Source organism: Hippopotamus amphibius, chromosome 14, assembly GCF_030028045.1.
Source record: "Hippopotamus amphibius kiboko isolate mHipAmp2 chromosome 14, mHipAmp2.hap2, whole genome shotgun sequence".
NCBI classification, from domain to species: Eukaryota; Metazoa; Chordata; class Mammalia; order Artiodactyla; family Hippopotamidae; genus Hippopotamus; species Hippopotamus amphibius.
This window is the reverse complement of record NC_080199.1, coordinates 40,715,461-40,735,859: the sequence shown is the minus strand read 5'-3', so window position 1 is coordinate 40,735,859 and position 20,399 is coordinate 40,715,461. Positions and strand designations below refer to the sequence as shown.

At 36.1% G+C, this 20,399-nt stretch overlaps 1 protein-coding gene across 1 annotated transcript; it reads left to right on the top strand.

Moving 5' to 3' along the window:
- Positions 1-18,983: 18,983 nt before the first annotated feature.
- On the top strand, positions 18,984-20,124 carry LOC130835467 (translocon-associated protein subunit alpha-like). The gene has a single exon (XM_057706957.1). It carries the CDS (start codon positions 19,061-19,063, stop codon positions 19,922-19,924), a length of 864 nt encoding a protein of 287 aa, XP_057562940.1. The 5' UTR covers positions 18,984-19,060; the 3' UTR covers positions 19,925-20,124.
- Positions 20,125-20,399: the final 275 nt, after the last annotated feature.

Genomic DNA, 20,399 nt, shown 5'->3' with positions numbered 1-20,399 from the left:
ATATTTCAATTGGAATTTTTTAATGCTTACAGAATACAGATCCAGTTTTGTTTTTAAACTATATATGGATATCAAATCATGCAATACCTTTTTAAAAGGATATTTTTCCACTTTGTTTATTCATATTTTTAAATTTATTTTTGGCTGCATTGGGTCTTTGTTGCTGAGTGTGGGTTTCTCTAGTCACGGTGAGTGGGAGCTACTCTTTGCTGTGGTGCATGGGCCTATCATTGTGGTGGCTTCTCTTGTTGTGCAGCATGGGCTCTAGGCATGTGGGTTTCAGTAGTTGTGGCATGTGGGCTCAGTAGTTGTGGCTCGTGGGCTCTAGAGTGCAGGCTCAGTAATTGTGGCACATTGGCTTTTTAGCTCTACAGCATGTGTGATCTTCGAGGACCAGGGATCAAACCCATGTCCCCTGTATCAACAGGTGGACTCCCAACTACTGTACCACCAGGGAAGCCCCACATTATTTAATATGTCATCTTTGTGTAATGTGTCACCTACATTTCCATATCTACTATATATATATAAATCAATGCATAACTGTTTAGTTATATATACACATATTTAGTAAATTATTTGTGAAATTATTTTTCACTTGCCTTCTTTAGAATTTTCAGATATACAGACATATTATATGAAAATAGTGATAAATTTACCACTATATTTATAATTCTTATACGTACAGTTTATTACTCTTGTCAAACTATTTTATCTTGTGTTGCCAATACTAGCTGGCTAATTGTGAGATTATTGGCAGCTTGGATTTGTTCCTGATTTTATCAAATTAAGTTTGATGCTCAATTTTGGGGTATAGGTATCTATTTATGTGTTTATCAGTTTTCACTTTCTATCTATCATCTATCTATCTATCTATCTATCTATCTATCTATCTATCTATCTACTTATCTATCATCTATCTAATCATCATGTTAAGAAAGTATGTATCTTACTTTTATTTATTTATTTATTTTTGTGGCACACAGGCTTAGTTGCTCCATGGCATGTGGGATCTTCCTGGAGCAGGGATCAAACCTATGTCCCCTGCATTGGCAGGCAGATTCTTAACCACTGCGCCACCTAGGAAGGCCCATATCTTACTTTTAAAGGTATCATCACAAATGCTTGTTCTTAAAATAAACTTCCTTTTTGGCATCTAAGTAGACAATCCAGCCTTTTTTTTCTTTAAATTTTTTTTTGTGTGTATGATGGATTATGTTAATGGTTTCCTTTTATTGAAACCTCCTTGCATTCCTTTAATAAACTTTTTTATGACAGAGTTAACAATTCTCCTAGAGTTGTACTGAACTTACTTTCTCTTTCAGTTTTCTTGATTATCTGCCTCCAGGGAGATTACAATTCCTCAGAATATTGTAGAATACATAATAGGTACTCATTAAGTACTAGTTGAATAGATGAATATCTTAAAACATTAGTTTTCTTTGTCCTATTTTAGTAATCTATGTCAGCTCTTTAATGTCAGCTTTAGGTAAAAGAACATTATTATTATTATCATTTAAAATACATTTAGTTTAAAATAATCCATTTAATTTAAAATGAAATAAACCACTTAGTTTAAAATAAAAGAAATTGGGCAATGTATTTCTTGAAACTTCTAAAACAAAATATAGGGAAAGAGCTCCTTGGCATTGGCCTTGCCAATGATTTCTAAGGTATGACACCAAAAGCACAGGCAACAAAAGCAAAGTCAGTTAAACTGAACTATATCAAACTAAAAACTTCTGCACAGCAAAGGAAAAACCAGAAGAATGAAAAGGCAACCTACAGAATGGGATAAAATATTTGCAAACCATATATCTGATAAGTAATTAATATCCAAAGTATGTAATGAACTCCAACTCAATAGCAAGAATAAAACAAACAAGTAATTCTATTTTAAAAGGAGCAAAGGATTTGAATAGGCATTTCTCCAAAGAAGACATATAAACTTGCCAGAGGTATATATAAATGTTCTCAACATCACTCATCATCAGGGAAATGCAAGTCAAAACCATAATGAGATATCATCTCATACCTGTTAGGATGGCCATTCTCAAAAAAGCAAAAGATAAGAAGTGTTAACCTGGATGTGGAGAAATTAGAATCCTTGTACACAATTGGTAGGAATGTAAAATTGTGCAGCTGCTATGGAAAACAGTCTGGAGTTTTCTCAAGAAATTAAAAGTAGAACTAACATATTATGCAGAAATCACTTTCCTGGGTATAAATCTGAAAGAATTGAAATCAGGGTCTTGAAGAGCTATGAGGGTGGGTCAAAAATTATCTGCACTCTGGTTATATTAAAACTTCTCTTGGTCACACTGTCTTAGTGTTTTCCGTTCAAGGCTACTGTCTCCCCAGTCACTGCTGTGGAGGTGTGAATTTGTTACATAAATTCATTTGTAACTGTGATGCAAGCAAAAATGGATGCCCCACTTGTGATTTGCACAAAAGAGCAGTGTGCAGGGATTCATTTTTTGTGGTCTGAGGGTGTACCTGGTGCCATTATTTATTGAAGACTTTGTGCACAATATGGAGAATGTGTTTTGTCATGAAGAAGTGTATATGAATGGATAAAGTTCAAGGAAGGTTGCACAAGTGTTAGCCATTAAGAAGGAGACAGACACCAGTCCACATCCACAGCTGATGAAAACATTGAGCATACATGTGAAATGATTCTGTTTTCTGGGATTCTCAAGGGCTAGTATTAGAACATTATCAGAAAAACTGTTCAACAATGAACAGTGCTTGTTACAGTGAGATACTTATTGAAGAGCTGAAGCCTAAACTTGGGATTAAACGCAGAGGAATGCTATCCAAGGGCGTTGTGATCTTGCATGACAATGCGAGTCTGCACACTTCTGCCCACACTGTCCACACTGCAGAATCTTCATTTTTAGATGTAAAAGCTTTCTCCCTATAGTCCTGATCTTGCTCCATTGGATTTTCACCTGTTTGGTCCTCTGAAAGCAGCCTGACAAGGATGAAGACTCGCTTGATGAAGAAGTGAAGAAAGCAGTGCATTCATGGCTCACAGCTCAGCCAAAAAATTTTTTAATGAGGGAATACAAAAGCTTATTGACAGATGGACAAAGTGTATTGAAAAGCAAGGAGATTATGTTGAAAAATGATGTATTTACCTTTTCTAAAAGTTAATTAAAATAAATTCTACAGTCAGTGTGGGGATAATTTTTGACTCACCCTCATATTCGCACACCCATATGCATAGCAGCATTATTCACAATAGCTAAGACATGCAAACAACTAAATGTCCATCAAGGGATGAATACATAAAATTATATACACAAACACACACAATGCAATATTATTCAGCCTCAAGAAAGAAAATTCTGTTATATGCAACAACATAGATTAACATGGAGGTCATTATGCTATGTGAACTGTGGAGGTCATTATGCTATGTGAACTAAGCCATCACAGAAGGACAAATACTGCATGATTCTATTGTATGAGAGAGCTCAGAGAGGAAAAATCATAGAAACAGACATTAAAATCCTGTTGCCAGGAGCTGGGAGAAATGGGAAATGGGGAATTATTCAGTGAGTATAAAGTTTCAGTTATGCAAGATGAATAACTTCTAAAGATCTTCCATGGAACAATGTGTACATAGTTAACGTTTCAGTATTGTACAATTAGAAATTTGTTAGAAGGCTAGATTTCATGTAAAGTATTCTTACCACACACAGACACAAAATCAAAGGGGCAAGAGAAAACTTTTGAAGGTTATGTTTTTTTTTTTATTAACATGATTGTCGTGATGATTTCACTACAATAGGCATATCTTCAAACTCATCAAACCGTATACATTAAATATGTCCAGTTTTTATATATTATAGGTCAATAGAGCTATTTAAAAAAGATTCTCTGAATGAATAAAAACAAGTAACTTATGGACATCCGTTATTAATTTTTGGTAATATTTAGGTCCAGTAAACTCCCAATGTAATGAATAGTAATTTTTCAAAGGAATTTATTGAGGACAAAATTATGTATTTGAGATTCTGACACACACCATTGATTGATCTATCATCTATCTATCTATCTATCTATCTATCTATCTATCATCTATTTATCTATCTATCTATCTATCTATCTATCTATCTCCCTATCATCTTAATCTATTTTTACAAATAAAAGGATTTCTTTCCATTTTAACAAAGTTCACCACCAGTTTGGGGAAACAGAGAGTAATCCAAAAAGATGGAACCCTGTTGCAGTGTGCAGCCTTATCCCTCTTTTTTCTCTGTTTCTCCTACAGACCACATTCTGTTCATTTTCAAGATGCATTATTCAGTTGATGTGCCATGCCTGCTGACAGGTTTATGCTCTTTCTTCTACCCATGTTTTCTTTCTGACATCTGTCACCATCTGACAAACTGCTGATCAGTCATCAAAAATGAGTTCAAATGTAGCATTCCTGTTGAATCTTTCTCATGTTACACCTAGATATTGTCACTCCTTCCTTTATCTACTGTTTACATAAATCTTATAATCTATTTATCCTTTTACCTTTCCTATAAGAATGTGAACCCCTCAAGGACTGGAATAGCAGTAAACTTCATCTTTATTTTCCTTGATTATGGGTGACAACAGAAATACACACATGCATGCACAAGTGAGCCACAGGATGCTTCAGAATGAAAGTAAAAACTTACATTAGGTCTGGACTTACAGACTGTCATACAGAGTGAAGTGAGTCAGAAAGAGAAAAATAAATATATATTAACACATTTATGTGAAATATAGAAAAATGGTACAAATCAACCAGTTTGCAAGGTAGAAATAGAGACACAGATGTAGAAAATAAACATATGGACACCAAGTGGGAAAAGCAGGGAGGGTTTGGGGGGAATGAATTGGGAGATTGGGATACCAAATTGTACACTCTAAATATATGCAGTTTATTGTATGTTAACTGTATCTCAATAAAAGTTCTTTAAAAAAAAAGCTTACATTACGTCTTCTATATATAGTGTAATACTCTGCCCATAGTGTTTGTTCCTCTGTCATTCTCCTATTCCTGTGTTCTCAAACATTTATATATATTTGAATTATCTGCAAGCCTCTTATAATGTGAATACTTCTGGTTTTTATCATGCAGGATTAAATTGTGCATTTTAAATAGTCATCCTATACTATTGTGACACAGATAATCCACACATAACCCTTTGAGAAGCACAGGTGGCCTACACTGAACATTTGAATATATGCAGGTCTCCACTGAAGCATAAGATAAAATAGGCCATGCATGTTAAACCAAGATAGATAGGTCAGATTAATTTAGACCAAATTTTTAATGATGCTTTTGTGGCAAGGCTCTTCCACCAGTAGGTGTCATTGTTAATAATGTCTCATTGACTTCATGATAAACAACCAGTGCAGTTTTTTCTTTCTCTTTGTATATAAACTCCAAATTCATGAAAGTGGATAATTAATCCTATAATTCTGCAAAAAGCAAAATCTTTTCACATACATACATTTGTTTTTGAAGTCTTATTTTCCAATAAGCCTCAAATTCCTTTGTTCCTATTTATGTCAATAAAAGGTGGGTGAGCTTTGATGCCTCTGAAACCAAATCTGCCAAGATAGGGAACTATGACTACAGGTGATGCTGTCTACCTCTGTGACATATCAGGCTGAAAGCCTTCCTGCCTGTCTATCGATCTACACATTTAGATGGCTTTGACAAGCATGCTATTTTAGCAAGAAACAATACAAAGAGGGGAAAAAATATCCTCCATTGTATTTAAGCCTCAGGCTTCTCAGGGCTTCAGCCTGAGGGAATTGCATTCTTCTTCATAGGAGACAATTGTTGTCTGGGCTGAAATTTCCAATAAACTGAGAATTATTTTCAATTACATTGAGTTAGACATGACCTCAAGGTAGAATTTTATATTAAGTGGATAACTGATGGTAGTTATTACAGGAAAAAGACACACAAGCACTAGGAATAGCAAATGAAGTGAGTTGAGAAATTGAACTGTTAGCTAACATTCAAAATAAGGGAGTATTTTCTTTGGTCCCCTTTACAGTGAGCAGTATAGAGCTGGGGAAAAAAAAGATTCTGATGGTTAGATTTTTTTTTAAGTGCATTTGTTTAGGGATTTATTTGTTAGTAACTTGATGCTCAGTTTTGATTGGCAGTCTTTTCATTTCTTTTTATCATTTCACTGACTTCAAAACTTTAAAACTTTGTATTATTTTAAAACTGCTTTTAAAACTGATTGCTAAACTAAAGGTTTATATACTCTGGCAAATTATAAAGCTCTTCATTTCCTGAAATTTTATCCATTCTTTAATTTATTTATTTTTCAAATATTTATTATTCCACAGATATTTTTATAGCATCAGAAGTATTGTGGACTATTATGTTTTAATTAATTTTTGCTACTAATATGCCCCATGCCATATAATTTATCTCTTTAACTTTATTGAAGAAGCATGGGTAAATTACTCCAATATCTAATAGGAAAGTTTTAGAAAAAATATTTTAATTAATCATAAAATGTCTAAATAATTGGTAAAAGATAGCTCTGTAGATATAGAAGTCTAATTAACTCAAATATTTGGAAATTTAATTTTATGATACTTAAGTTTTAGTTGGCTAATAACTGTTCTTTATATCTGTAATCCTTTTTAGTCATTCAAGGAAATGTCTTACTATTTATGTCAAAAAATAGTTTTCAAAAAGATTAATAATTCCAAGTTCTGTTCAATATTCAATCCATTAAAAGTAGTATAATTGTTTTTAAATGGGTACCATTGCTATAGATATAAAAATTTCAGAACTATTTTTTACTCTGAAGTTTTGAAATACCTAACATATTTTTTTCTATTTCATATGTAGAATCCAAATGAATAGTTGATTTTCTGAAAAACAAACAAACAAACAAAAAAAAAACCTCCTGTTGAATTTATTCAATTAAGTGTACACTTTAAGAGAGAAATGGATAACACATTTTCACATGTATTATTTATACATTTCTTCAGAATATAATTCAGTGATTTACTTAGTTTAGTTACATTACCATTTTTACACAGGTAGAAAAAATAACAGATTTCATCATCATGAATTAATCATTCTTAAAAGTTCATATCGGTAACATGTTTTAAAACTAAGCTAATTTTTAAATTTTAAAATTAAGTTAATTTTCCTAAGCATAATTGATAAAATATGAATATTAAATAAGGAGGAATGCATTACACTCATGTCTTCTCATGATTCACTATTTCACTGATGATACTGGGTCAGATAACTGAAAGTAGTCACAAGGATTCAGAGGTTTGTGATCATATAAAGCTCTAATAAATGTAAATGATAAGACATAATGATACCCACCAGGGTTCTTGAACTTCTCCAATCAATAGAAATTGACTAGAGGCCAGACAAGAAATTCAGGCAAGCATTTATTGGGGCCCCTGATGCAGCAGGTGATAGTGAGAAAAAGTAACAGGTTCCCATGCTTGCTCTCTCCCTGAGGGGAGAGGAGCTTGTTCCTCACATGGGGTGAGGTAGGGGTGTGACCAGGGGTCAGACCAGAGGTGTGGCTTAGGTGACTTGCCCACCCCTTAGCTGGTGGTGTGTGCATGAGGCATGCGTAGTACCTTGCTGTTGCTCCAGACTCTTCAAAAATGGCAGTTGGGTTTTTGTTCTCTTTATATCTTTTGTCCAGAATTTGCCCTAACTGCACATGCATGCAGTTATTTTTAGTCCCATATAATTTCTCTGTATATTGTTTCTCCAGGAGAGGTTTGTCCAGCCACAAGCATTGCAGCACTGCAGCAAAGGATCCCAGATCTGGGCCTGTCTCAACAAGAAGAGAAGGAAAATGCAAACAGTCATGGAGATGCCTGAATATTTGTGGGTACAGAAGCTAGTGTTATTTTTAGTCACAAGGAACACATGTTGGATTCTGAATGATCAAGAAATATGCAACAAGGTAGAAGATGCAAATCAACAGAATTAGAAATGAAAAAGGAGAAGTAACAACGGACACTTCAGAAATACAAAAGATCATGAGAGACTACTACAAGCAACTATATGCCAATCAATTGGATAACCTGGAAGAAATGGATAAATTCTTAAAAAAATACAATCTTCCAAGACTGAACCAGGAAGAAATAGAAACCATGAACAGACCAATCACAAGTACGGAAATTGAGGCAGTGGTTAAAAATCTCCGAACTCACAAAAGCCCAGGACCAGATGGGTTCACGGGCGAATTTTCTCAAACATTTAGAGAAGAGCTAACATCTATCCTTCTCAAACTCTTCCAAAATATTGCAGAAGGCAGAACACTCCCAAACTCATTCTACGAGGCTACCATCACCCTGATACCAAAACCAGGAAAAGATGTCACAAAAAAAGAAAACTACAGACCAATATCACTGATGAATATAGATGCAAAAATCCTCAACAAAATACTAGCTAACAGACTCCAACAGCACATTAAAACAATCATACACCATGATCAAGTGGGGTTTATCCCTGGGATGCAAGGATTCTTCAATATACGCAAATCAATCAACGTGATACATCATATCAACAACTTGAAGGATAAAAACCATATGATCGTTTCAATAGATGCAGAAAAAGCTTTTGACAAAGTGCAACATCCATTTATGATAAAAGCTCTCCAGAAAATGGGCATAGAAGGAAATTACCTCAACATAATAAAAGACATATATGAAAAACCAAAAGCCAACATCGTTCTAAATGGGGAAAAACTGGAAGAATTCCCTCTAAGAACAGGAAGAAGACAAGGGGGTCCACTCTCACCACTATTATTCAACGTAGTTTTGGAAGTTTTAGCCATGGCAATCAGAGAAGAAAAAGAAATAAAAGGAATCCAAATTGGAAAAGAAGAAGTAAAATTGTCCCTCTTTGCAGATGACATGATATTATATATAGAAAACCCTAAAGACTCTACCAGAAAACTGCTAGCACTCATTGATGAGTTTAGTAAAGTAGCAGGATACAAAATTAATGCACAGAAATCTCTTGCATTCCTATACACTAACAGCAGAAGAGCAGAAAGAGAAATTAAGGAAACTCTCCCATTCACCATTGCAACCAAAAGAATCAAATACCTAGGAATAAACCTGCCTAAGGAGGCAAAAGATCTGTATGCAGAAAACTTTAAGACATTGATGAAAGAAATCAAAGATGACACAAAGAGATGGAGGGACATACCATGTTCCTGGATTGGAAGAATCAGCATAGTGAAAATGACTTTACTACTCAAAGCCATTTACAGATTCAATGCAATCCCGATCAAATTACCAATGGCATTTTTCACAGAACTAGAGCAAGAAATCTTATGATTTGTATGGAAATGCAAAAGACCCCGAATAGCCAAAGCAATCTTGAGAAGGAAAAATGGAGTTGGTGGAATCAGGCTTCCTGACTTCAAACTCTACTACAAGGCCATAGTGATCAAGACAGTATGGTACTGGCACAAAAATAGAAAGGAAGATCAATGGAATAGAATAGAGAACTCAGAGGTAAGCCCAAACACATATGGGCACCTTATCTTTGACAAAGGAGGCATGTATATACAATGGAAAAAAGACAGCCTCTTCAATAAGTGGTGCTGGGAAAATTGGACAGCAACATGTAAAAGAATGAAATTAGAACACTTCCTAACACCATACACAAAAATAAACTCCAAATGGATTAAAGACCTACATGTAAGGCCAGACACTATCAAACTCCTAGAGGAAAACATAGGCAGAACACTCTATGACATCCATCAAAGCAACATCCTTTTCAACCCACCTCCTAGAATCATGGAAATAAAATCAAGAATAAACAAATGGGACCTCATGAAACTTAAAAGCTTTTGCACAGCAAAAGAAACCAGAAGCAAGACTAAAAGGCAACCCTCAGAATGGGAAAAAATAATTGCCTATGAAACAACGGACAAAGGATTAACCTCCAAAATATACAAGCAGCTCATGCAGCTTCATACCAAAAAAGCAAATAACCCAATCCACAAATGGGCAGAAGACCTAAATAGGCATTTCTCCAAAGAAGACATACAGATGGCCAACAAACTCATGAAAAAATGCTCATCACTCATCATCAGAGAAATGCAAGTGAAAGCCACCATGAGGTATCACCTCACACCGATCAGAATGGCCATCATCACAAAATCTGGAAACCACAAATGTTGGAGAGGGTGTGGAGAAAAGGGAACTCTCCTGCACTGTTGGTGGGACTGTAAGTTGGTACAGCCACTATGGAAAATAATTTGGAGGTTCCTTAAAAATCTACAAATAGAACTACCATATGATCCAGTAATCCCACTCCTGGGCATATACCCAAAGAAAACCATAATCCCAAAAGAAACGTGTACCATAATATTTATTGCAGCACTCTTTACAATAGCCAGGACATGGAAGCAACCACAATGCCCATCAACAAATGAATGGATACAGAAGATGTGGCATATATACACAATGGAATATTACGCAGCTATAAAAAGGGATGAGATGGAGCTATATGTAATGAGGTGGATAGAACTACAATCTGTCATACAGAGTGAAGTAAGTCAGAAAGAGAAGGACAAATATTGTATGCTAACTCACATATACGGAATCTAAAAACGGTACTGATGAACTCAGTGACAACAACAAGGACGCAGATACAGAGAATGGACTGGAGAACTTGAGGTATGGGAGGGGGCGCGGGGTGAAGGGGAAACTGAGGTGAAGTGAGAGAGTAGCACAGACATATATGTACTACCAACTGTAAAATAGATAGTCAGTGGGAAGTTGTTGTATAACAAAGGGAGTCCAACTCGAGGATGGAAGATGCCTTAGAGGACTGGGGCGGAGAGAGTGGGGGGAGTCAAGGAAGGGAGGGAATATGGGGATATGTGTATAAAAACAGATGATTGAACTTGGTGTACCCCCAAAAAATAAAAAAATAAAAATAAATTAAAAAAAAGAAATATGCAACATATCTTCATTTCAGGGAGCTCAGGCACAGTTTTACTGAGGTATATTTTATACCTTATTGGTCAAGAAGCTATAAAGCCCCACTTTGTAAGTGGTTGAACCAGGTGCAAACCATCCATTTAAACTCCAGGGGAGTTTCAACCTTTTAACAGTGTGTCATTATAAATCACCAGCTTGGGCATCTCATTCTTACCTCTTCCAGAGGTAAGTACCAGTTATCCAGGCATGTTCAAAGATAAACACAGAGGTATCCTAGTCCTAGCTGTAACATAACTCCATTCTTAAACAGAGCTTAAACTGTGCAAACCATTTAAAATCTCTGTGGCTTAATATCCTCAGTATTTATATTTTAATATCATAATGATAAATAAGTCAAATTTGCCAACATACAGTTAAAAGAATAAGCTTCTATTAGCAACCAGCAATTTCTGTTTAAGCTTTGTGACTTTCTCAGCAACTCCAAATGATCTCTCAGTTGGGTAAAATCAAAAATGTTCTTCCTTGCCCTCTAAGCTGAGCTTTTGGAAATCCACCTATGCAAAGTCAAAAAAACTTCCTTAAAGACAACCATGCCAGCTTTGTTCCTGTCCATTTTCTTGTGTTTTAGACACAAGTAGACTCTCCTTTCTTCTTCCTTCTCATATGCCATATCTATTTATTGTCTTTAAATGCCTAGAGGCTGAGAAATTTAGGTGTTGCATATATTTTTAAATAATATGAATTGGAAATGGGCAAAAAATAAGTTAATCTTCTCAATATATATTGCTTTCCTTTTAATCTTTTTTGACAATATACAAAGTAGTTTGCTTCTACCATTGCAAAGTTAGCAGTCATTACAATATTTTTTTCCCTCTGTATAAGCTAAATATTTTTCCTAAACTGTCCAAATATATATACTAGATTTCAGTTTGGTAACTACTAATACTTAAGCTTAAATCATTGCTGGCTTTAAATTAAGCTTTTTTTTTTTTTTTTTTAATAAATGGAGAAGAAAAAACTTATGTAATAGAAAATATACATAAAAATGTGAAAGAGATTATATATGAGTTCTTGTGATAATTTTTGATTGAAATATTCTAAAATAAAAATTAGAACATTTGAAAATAAAAGTATATATTCCTTTAATAATATTAGGTTGGCCTTGATTTATATTCATATGGAGTGTATTCACTTAGATTAGATAAAAACAAAGAAATTGTAACAAAAATAGCTGATAAAAAGATTCAGTTGCAAAGATCTTATGTATAAAATTCATACAAATACATCCATAGTCCTTCTTCTTATTTTCTAAATCTTCTTTTAAAATTCTATTGTATTTCTTTTTTGAGTCATAGTTCTGTCATGCAGAAATTATGAGTGGCATAATTTACACACATAATTCACCTATGTGTATTTGTTATTTTTTAAAAAATAGCATTTTTACTTCTGTCAGAATATCTCTATTAGTCATGATAGTAATTTAACATTGTCTCTTAACATCACCAAAAAATATTAAGGAAATTAAAGCAGCTAAAATATTAACAGTTAAAACTTTGAACTTAATGACTGCAAAATAGTACAGCATGCCGAGACCAGCTCAGCGACTCGAGGTGAGTGACGGGTGCCGCAAGCTTGAAGAAGACACAGACACAGACTGAAGAGAAAGATGGGACCGGGGGACTCAAGACCTCTAGGATCAAGAGCCTTGATGATTGATCCCACGTTGCTTTTATTGAGTTCTTGGCATAGCCTAAGGGTCTAACACTCCCACGTTAATCCCATAAACAATCAAAGGCCTCACATGACTGGGGGCAATGATCTTTGTTTGCCCCCTGGGTCCTGATTTGAGCTGGGTGTGGATTTGAGCTGGGTGTGGATTTGAGCTGGGCGTGGCATGGGTTTGAGCTGGGCATGGAGAGCAAAGCAGCCCTGGGGGCAGGAGACCTCTCTCAAAAGGATTAAGGGTCTGTGCCCCACCCGTGTTGGCCCCTCTGTGACTGTGCCTGTCTTAGGTTGTTCCTCCTTTGAGGAATCTTACCCGTCTCTGGCTAACCAGTCATCCTGCAGGGCCAAACACGGTGATATACGGAAGGCTCTATGCACCACCCCTGTTGGCCCCTCTGCGGCTGTGCCTGTCTTAGGTTGTTCCTCCTCTGAGGAATCTTACCCGTCTTTGGCTAACCAGCCATCCCTCAGGACCAAACAGGGTGATATTAGTCTCCACGCCCCGCACCCTCAGCTCCTCCACTGCTCAAGCAGGACATTCTGAATCCCATCGCTCGGCCCACATACTTCAACATTTTCAATGTTTCAAAAAGGTTCCAGAATGTCTTCCCACAACAGCACTTTTAACAAGCAATCCAGATTATCATATTTATGGTAGTCATTATTACCCTTATAATAATAAAGGCTGGTACATTGACTTTTCAATGAAGAGAGTTATATTTACTGTAGTGTTAAAGGCAAACATAATTTTAACTTATCTAAAATGAAATACTGTAGGTCTTGAGCAAATAAACATGGAAAGGGAGGGTAGATATTATTCCAAGTTGAGGAAAGAAGCAACTTGAAAGGCCCAGAGTTGCATTTCAGGTACTAAGTATTGCTGGAGTTTCTGGAGTATACTGGGTAAAGGAAAAGTAGAATAAAGTGAATTTGAAGAGAAAGCTATAGACCAAAATATGCAAAACCTTGCAGACCATAACAAGAATCTGGAATGTTTTCGAAGTGTGGTAAAGAGAGCTAGTTGTAAAGAAAACAGGCAGGAAGCTATCTCAATAGTCCAAGCAAGATATAATGTGACTTGAACTACATTAGTCACCTCCATTTTGTAAATCTCCATATCAGAAAATCAGTACCTTATATCTATTTATATGGTGTGATTATTCTATTGACATCAGCAATGTTTTAATGACATAAATTATACATTTTTATTATTCTGTATAATTTAAAGATAAGTTGGATGTTTTCAGGATTTTTTAGGGGAATATTGGATACATTTAGATTTGAAACATATTTTCCTAAAACTTATGCTTTCCAGGAAATATCACATATCAAAATCCAAATGCTCAAATGTTAGAGTACAGCTCAGGCTGCTAGATTCTCCTATCCCATTGAGGGAATCTATTATTATTATTACTTCATACTTTTCTAAGGTAAGTGAATTGTGTCTGGTTTTGAGCATTTCTTATAAAAAGCATGGGGCAAATAAGATTTAATTTAAGGTTCTAGAAAAGGGATTGAGTTATAAACAATCAGAATTTGGAAGATTAGGAAATGTTTCAAAGAATTTTTAGCTGAGAAGTTTTCAATTCACAGATTAATGAAAAATAAAATGAGTTCAAAAGGATTAAAAGTATAACAGAGTAAACTTGATACCTAGTTTCAGTTTAGTAAATATAAAATGGAGTAAATGAAGGAATTCACTGGCGGTCCAGTGTTTGAGACTCATGTTTTCACTGCTGGGGGCTCAGGGTTTGATCCCTGTTTGGGGAACTAAGATCCCACAAGCTGTGCAGCAAAGCCAAAAAAATAATAAGTAAAATAAAATAAAATAAAGGATTAAATGCTTATGAACTATTTTTACTAAACACAAGAGAGAAAATAGGATGCAATTAATTGGTGGGAACGTCAGCATATTGATTTATCTGTGGAGTATAACCGCTGAGTGGGAATTTTTAGAAAATTAGTTTGTAGAGAAAATGCTAGTGTAAGGATATAAATGATTCCATAGAAAAACAAATAAAACTATTTTAGTTAAATATTGTGTATAAATGTCAAGAATTGGAGAGCTAGAACTAAAATTGCAGAATTGGTTAAATAGTGATAGATTTTCTCTGAATTCTAGTGCCTAGCAAAATGTCTGGATTCTAACAGACATTCAATATTTGTTGAATTTATGATTTAATTCAATGTCTGCAGCTGACAGTATCATATTGAGAGAAAAGAAAAATGATGCAAGAGAAGAATAAATATCTACTTGATATTCAAGAGGTTTCAAAATTCCTACAGCCTTGGATACCCTAATAATGGAAGAACAAATTAGATATACATGTTGCTATCTAGCATTTATATAGTATTGATACTATATACATATGATATGTGTGTATAATAATCACTTTTTTACTTACCATTAATAAAACATAACTTTCTCAAAGAGCTCTGCAGTCATTTTAAAAATGTATCCTGTAATCATAGTAGCACAATGAGTGCAAACATTATTTCTTTTTTAAAGTCTCAATTATTTTTTATTTATGTATTTATTTATTTATTGGCTGTGTTGGGTTTTCATTGCTGTGCATTGGCTTTCTCTAGTTGCAGAGAGCAGAGGCTACTCTTTGTTTTGGTGTGCAGGCTTCTCATTGTGGTGGCTTCTCTTGTTGCAGAGCACAGGCTCTAGACATGCGGGCTTCAGTAGTTGTGGCATTCAGGCTCAATAGTTGTGGCTCACAGGCTCTAGAGCTCAGGCTAAGTAGTTGTGGAGTGTGGGCTTAGTTGCTCTGTAGCATGTGGGATGTTCCTGTACCAGGGACCCATTTTCCCTGCATTGGCAGGCAGATTCTAACCACTGCACCACCAGGAGGGTCCCCATTATTTCTTAAGATGACTAAACTGAGATTTTTAGCTAAGATGACTAAACTGAGAATATTAGCTGCATTATTGCTAAACACAGAAGGTGATCTCCACAACTGGGAGGAAAATTCTCAATATTTTTGTGCTTACTGCCATAATTATTGCTCTGAGCTTCTCTCCCTCTCTATCATCTGTTCTTTCTGGAGAGCAATAAATAGCTACCACTAATATATTTTTACCTATTTAAAATTTCATGATCTCTGAGGCCTGCCCATTGTTACAAAAATACCTTTCTTCTAATGAAGATTATAAAAAAAAATATTTTAGAAGCTGAGACAAAGCGAGAGAGTAGCACAGACATATATATACTACCAACTGTTAAATAGATAGCCAGTGGGAAGTTGTTGTATAACAGAGGGAGTTCAACTCGAGGATGGAAGATGCCTTAGAGAACTGGGATGGGGAGGGTGGGGGGGACTCAAGGGAGGGTGGGGGGGAGTCGAGGGAGGCAGGGAATACGGGGATATTTGTATAAAAACAGGTGATTGAAGTTGGTGTACCCCCCAAAAAATAATAAATAAATAAAATTAAAAAAAATGTTTATTGACTGAGTAGAAACCTATTTGAGTATATGGATGGTTACCAAAAACAGAAATCTTCTTAAAACATAATTTATGTGAAACAAGGACAATTAAAAATTACTGGAAAATATAAGCTCTCAACTAATATGCTAAACTGTATGGGATGTGTTTAATAGAAATAGCAACTTCATCCAAGACACATAAACATTTTGAAAGAGAAATACAAATTTAGATAGCATCAATGAATGTGGAATTACACCATTGATAGTAATTTAATCACTTGGCTAACCATGCCTTAATTAGAAATTGAAGACTTAGGAAAACTATCAGGAAGAGGAAAAGCTGAAGGGATTAGAGCAGGTTGAATGCCTTAAGTGATTCTATGTATACGGTGGGACATGCCACAGCTAACAACTTTGAGCATTCTGCCATTAAAACCCAGCTGGAGTTCAAAATGACCTAGGAAACTATCTGATTATGTAGTGCTAGGATGCCTTATTGTCACAAGTATTTTCTCACTTATGCTAATAAATTAATCTTCTTTAAGTTCCTCTGGCTGCATAAGTTATTGAACAGCAGCAATGTCAGCATTTGCACAATCAACTATGTCTTCTGTAAGTACATTTAAATTTCACTTGCAGTGTTATCACTTTATGTTTCTTTGCTACACTTTCCCATTTGTTTTGGCCAACCCCCTCTTTCAGTTATTCATTTTTGTAAAATTGTATGTGAATTTATCACTATGAGACAAAGAAGCAACCCAATTTCATGCTTTGCTGTCTGTGCATGAACTGATTAACAGATGCAGAGTGACCAACTACCTACAGAATTTGAAAAAATTACATTATTGGTCACTGATCCTGATGTTCATCTATTTACATAAAAATTTGCTGAATGTAGAACTAGCAGCAAAGTTTGTTCTTTATACAGTTGCTCATGGTTAATGAATTGTTAAAAGATAAAGTGAGGCACATTAAAACTTTTAATAGCTGATTTGAACAAGCATTGATTCCAGTTGGGCAGTTCCAAAACCCGGAAGTGGTTAGGAGCGATGTGCCAACAAGAACAAAAGGAAAGACATATAGAGAAGGTGCAGACAGAAGCAAACAAAGGAAATTATTTGACTGGCTGTAGTTTAAAGCCTATTTGGCTGTTTGTTACTCGTTGTCCTTAGCATTTTGATTTTGAAACTTTGAGGCATTGACAGGCTTAGATATTAGCTTGCTTATGTAGGGTGTCTCCATATTAGAGCCCCCTCAGTCTAGAGACCTCCTTGTTTAATTAATTAATTTAACAGTAAAAAATAAAATGTGAACCACTTGTTGAGGAACTATTGTTATTGAGATAAGCCTTGGTAACTAAAATTCAAACATGTCTGAATGTTGCAAAAGGAGGACTACCAGTATTAAAAATTTAAGCCTAATTTTAGATTTATTCCTCTAATAGGCTGCTCTCTTTGACCTAACCCCATTCCTATTCATCAGATGCCTCCAGGTTGTGAGTTTTGGTGGGAAATAGATCTTTATGTCATCCTTTAGAAGCTAAATTTAACCACAAAGCAATTACCTCACCTGGCATCATGTCCTCTGAGTCATATATATGTGAACCAAGATTGACCAAACAGATGCTCCTAAGCAGGGTTTGTAACAAGGAGTGACTCAGAGATTCATATAAACTGGAGGTTATTCAAGGCGGTCATGCTTTCCACCAGTTGCAGTGTAAAGCATCCAATAAGGGCTATGAAGTCTTTTGTGGCAAAGCCACTGTTACCAGGGTCCAAGGGAGGTGTCTTGAGCAGGCCAGGCCAGTGGTGTGAGCTGTATTCTCCTCTGTCTCTCTGCCTTGGGTTGTGCCCATTTTTGGGGGTTGATTCTTCAGACCATATCTTTATCCTGTGAGCTTCCTTGCATCCTTCCAATCCTATTTTCTTCTTAATAGGTCTGGAATCATTATCAGTAATTGCCAGAAAGCTGCATATTTCAAATCTTGTCTACTTTAGCCTAGTTCTTTATTACCTCCTCATTTTGCAGCCCAATAATTTTGAACAATTGTATATTTGTTGCTTGCAACTCAGTTCCTTTTTACATTTCACTCTTTCCATCTATAATCTGTTTTTTTTTCTTTCCTTCTCTTTTTAATACCTCAATTTTTCATTAAGTATTTATTGTTTTCAATAAATGAAATCCTGAGAACATCACCTTTTCTGGAAAGCTGTTTCTGAAGCCCCAAGCAAAATGGTTTTCACTTTTAAAATACTCTCTGTTCTTGTTTCAGAGTCTTGCATAAAGTGGATCAATGTAAGTAAATATGGTCAGTATTGATGTTATATATTCAAAGTGGTAAAGAGTTCTTGGCAAATAGTAAGCACTCAGTAAACGACAATTATTATTATTACTTTTATTATTAAATATATATGCAGGTTTGGAAATGAGTGCCTCACATTTAAAGAGGTTTCTTATTCTGTAGAAGTATTTCCCCATATCAATGCAATAGCCAATACCTGATGTGCCCCTATATATTTCCCTGATTCCCCTAATTATTTTTTATTTCATTTCCTTCCCACTGCCAGTCACCATCTAAGAGATCTTTTAGCAGTATATGCAGTCTTTCTAACCCATGTAACTTCCCCAGAAATATACTGTACATTGACACATTTAAGGCAGTAAAATATGAAAAGTTCAGGGCTGGGACCTTACAATAGTAGCCAGTGGTTTTCATGTTGTGGAATGACCATAAGGCTTAAATTACTGGGATACTCTATCCAAGGGGTAAAACAACAATTCAAGAACTCTAACATGATTGTTGGTAGAAGATAATGAGCAGTGGAAAATCACCCTTGGCAAAATGAATTAAAACCTCCAAGGAGGGATGAAGAGGAACGCCATTCCCGCTGGAGCCGCCGAGAGCCCTCGCGGACGGGCACCGGACGCCGGAGCGGCCGCGCCATGAGGCCCCTCCCCCGCCTGCTGCTGCTGCTGCTGCTGCTGCTGTTCCCCGCCGCCCTGCTGCTCCGCGGCGGCCCTGGAGGCTCATTGGCAGCGGCTGAAGATCTTACAGAAGATGAAGAAACAGTGGAAGATTCTATAATTGAAGATGAAGACGATGAAGCAGAGGTGGAAGAAGATGAACCCACAGATTTGGCTGAAGATAAAGAGGAAGAAGATTTATCTGGTGAACCGGAAGCTTCACCAAGTGCAGATACAACCATCCTGTTTGTGAAAGGAGAAGATTTTCCAGCAAATAACATTGTGAAGTTCCTGGTAGGCTTTACAAACAAGGGTACAGAAGATTTTATCGTTGAATCTCTAGACGCTTCATTTCGTTATCCTCAGGACTACCAGTTTTATATCCAGAATTTCACAGCTCTTCCTCTGAACACTGTAGTGCCGCCCCAGAGACAGGCGACTTTCGAGTACTCCTTCATTCCTGCAGAGCCCATGGGTGGGCGGCCCTTTGGTCTGGTCATCAACCTGAACTACAAAGATTTGAATGGCAATGTTTTTCAAGATGCTGTCTTCAATCAAACAGTTACAATTATTGAGAGAGAAGATGGGTTAGATGGAGAAACAATCTTCATGTACATGTTCCTTGCTGGTCTTGGGCTCTTGGTTGTTGTCGGCCTCCATCAGCTCCTGGAGTCTAGGAAGCGCAAGAGGCCCATACAGAAGGTAGAGATGGGTACATCAAGTCAGAATGATGTTGATATGAGCTGGATTCCTCAGGAAACTTTGAATCAGATCAATAAAGCTTCACCAAGAAGGTTGCCCAGGAAACGGGCACAGAAGCGATCGGTGGGATCCGATGAGTAAATGTTTTTGTGCAACTCGGTCTTCCCTTAACCTGCCCTGATGTTGTTCGGCCTGACGGGAGTTAGTGCGGAGACGCCGTGGCACCCTAGGAGGCAGCTACTGCTTAAGTGCGGACTGCGCAGGCAGGGGCTGGCAAGAGTGTCGCTGAGGATGCACTGTGTTTATTTTCTAAAGTAACAAATTTGGTTTTTTTTAAACCATAAAAAAAAAAAAAACCTCCAAGGACTGATCCCAGCTTGTGATTTTGCCTGAGGGCAGTTTTGCTTCAGTGCTACTCTAGATATATTAGGAACTGAGTTGCTGTTTTATCCCTTAATATGGGAACCATTGGTAATGGTAAAGTGGGTATTAAGTAACAGTTCGGTTTACCTGTGACTGTTTTCCTGGGGTGATCTCTATTATTTTTCTAGGCAATGTAAGACAGTAAGGTGAAAAGACAAACCTGAAAGCAGAAAAGTAACTTCTATTTTTACAT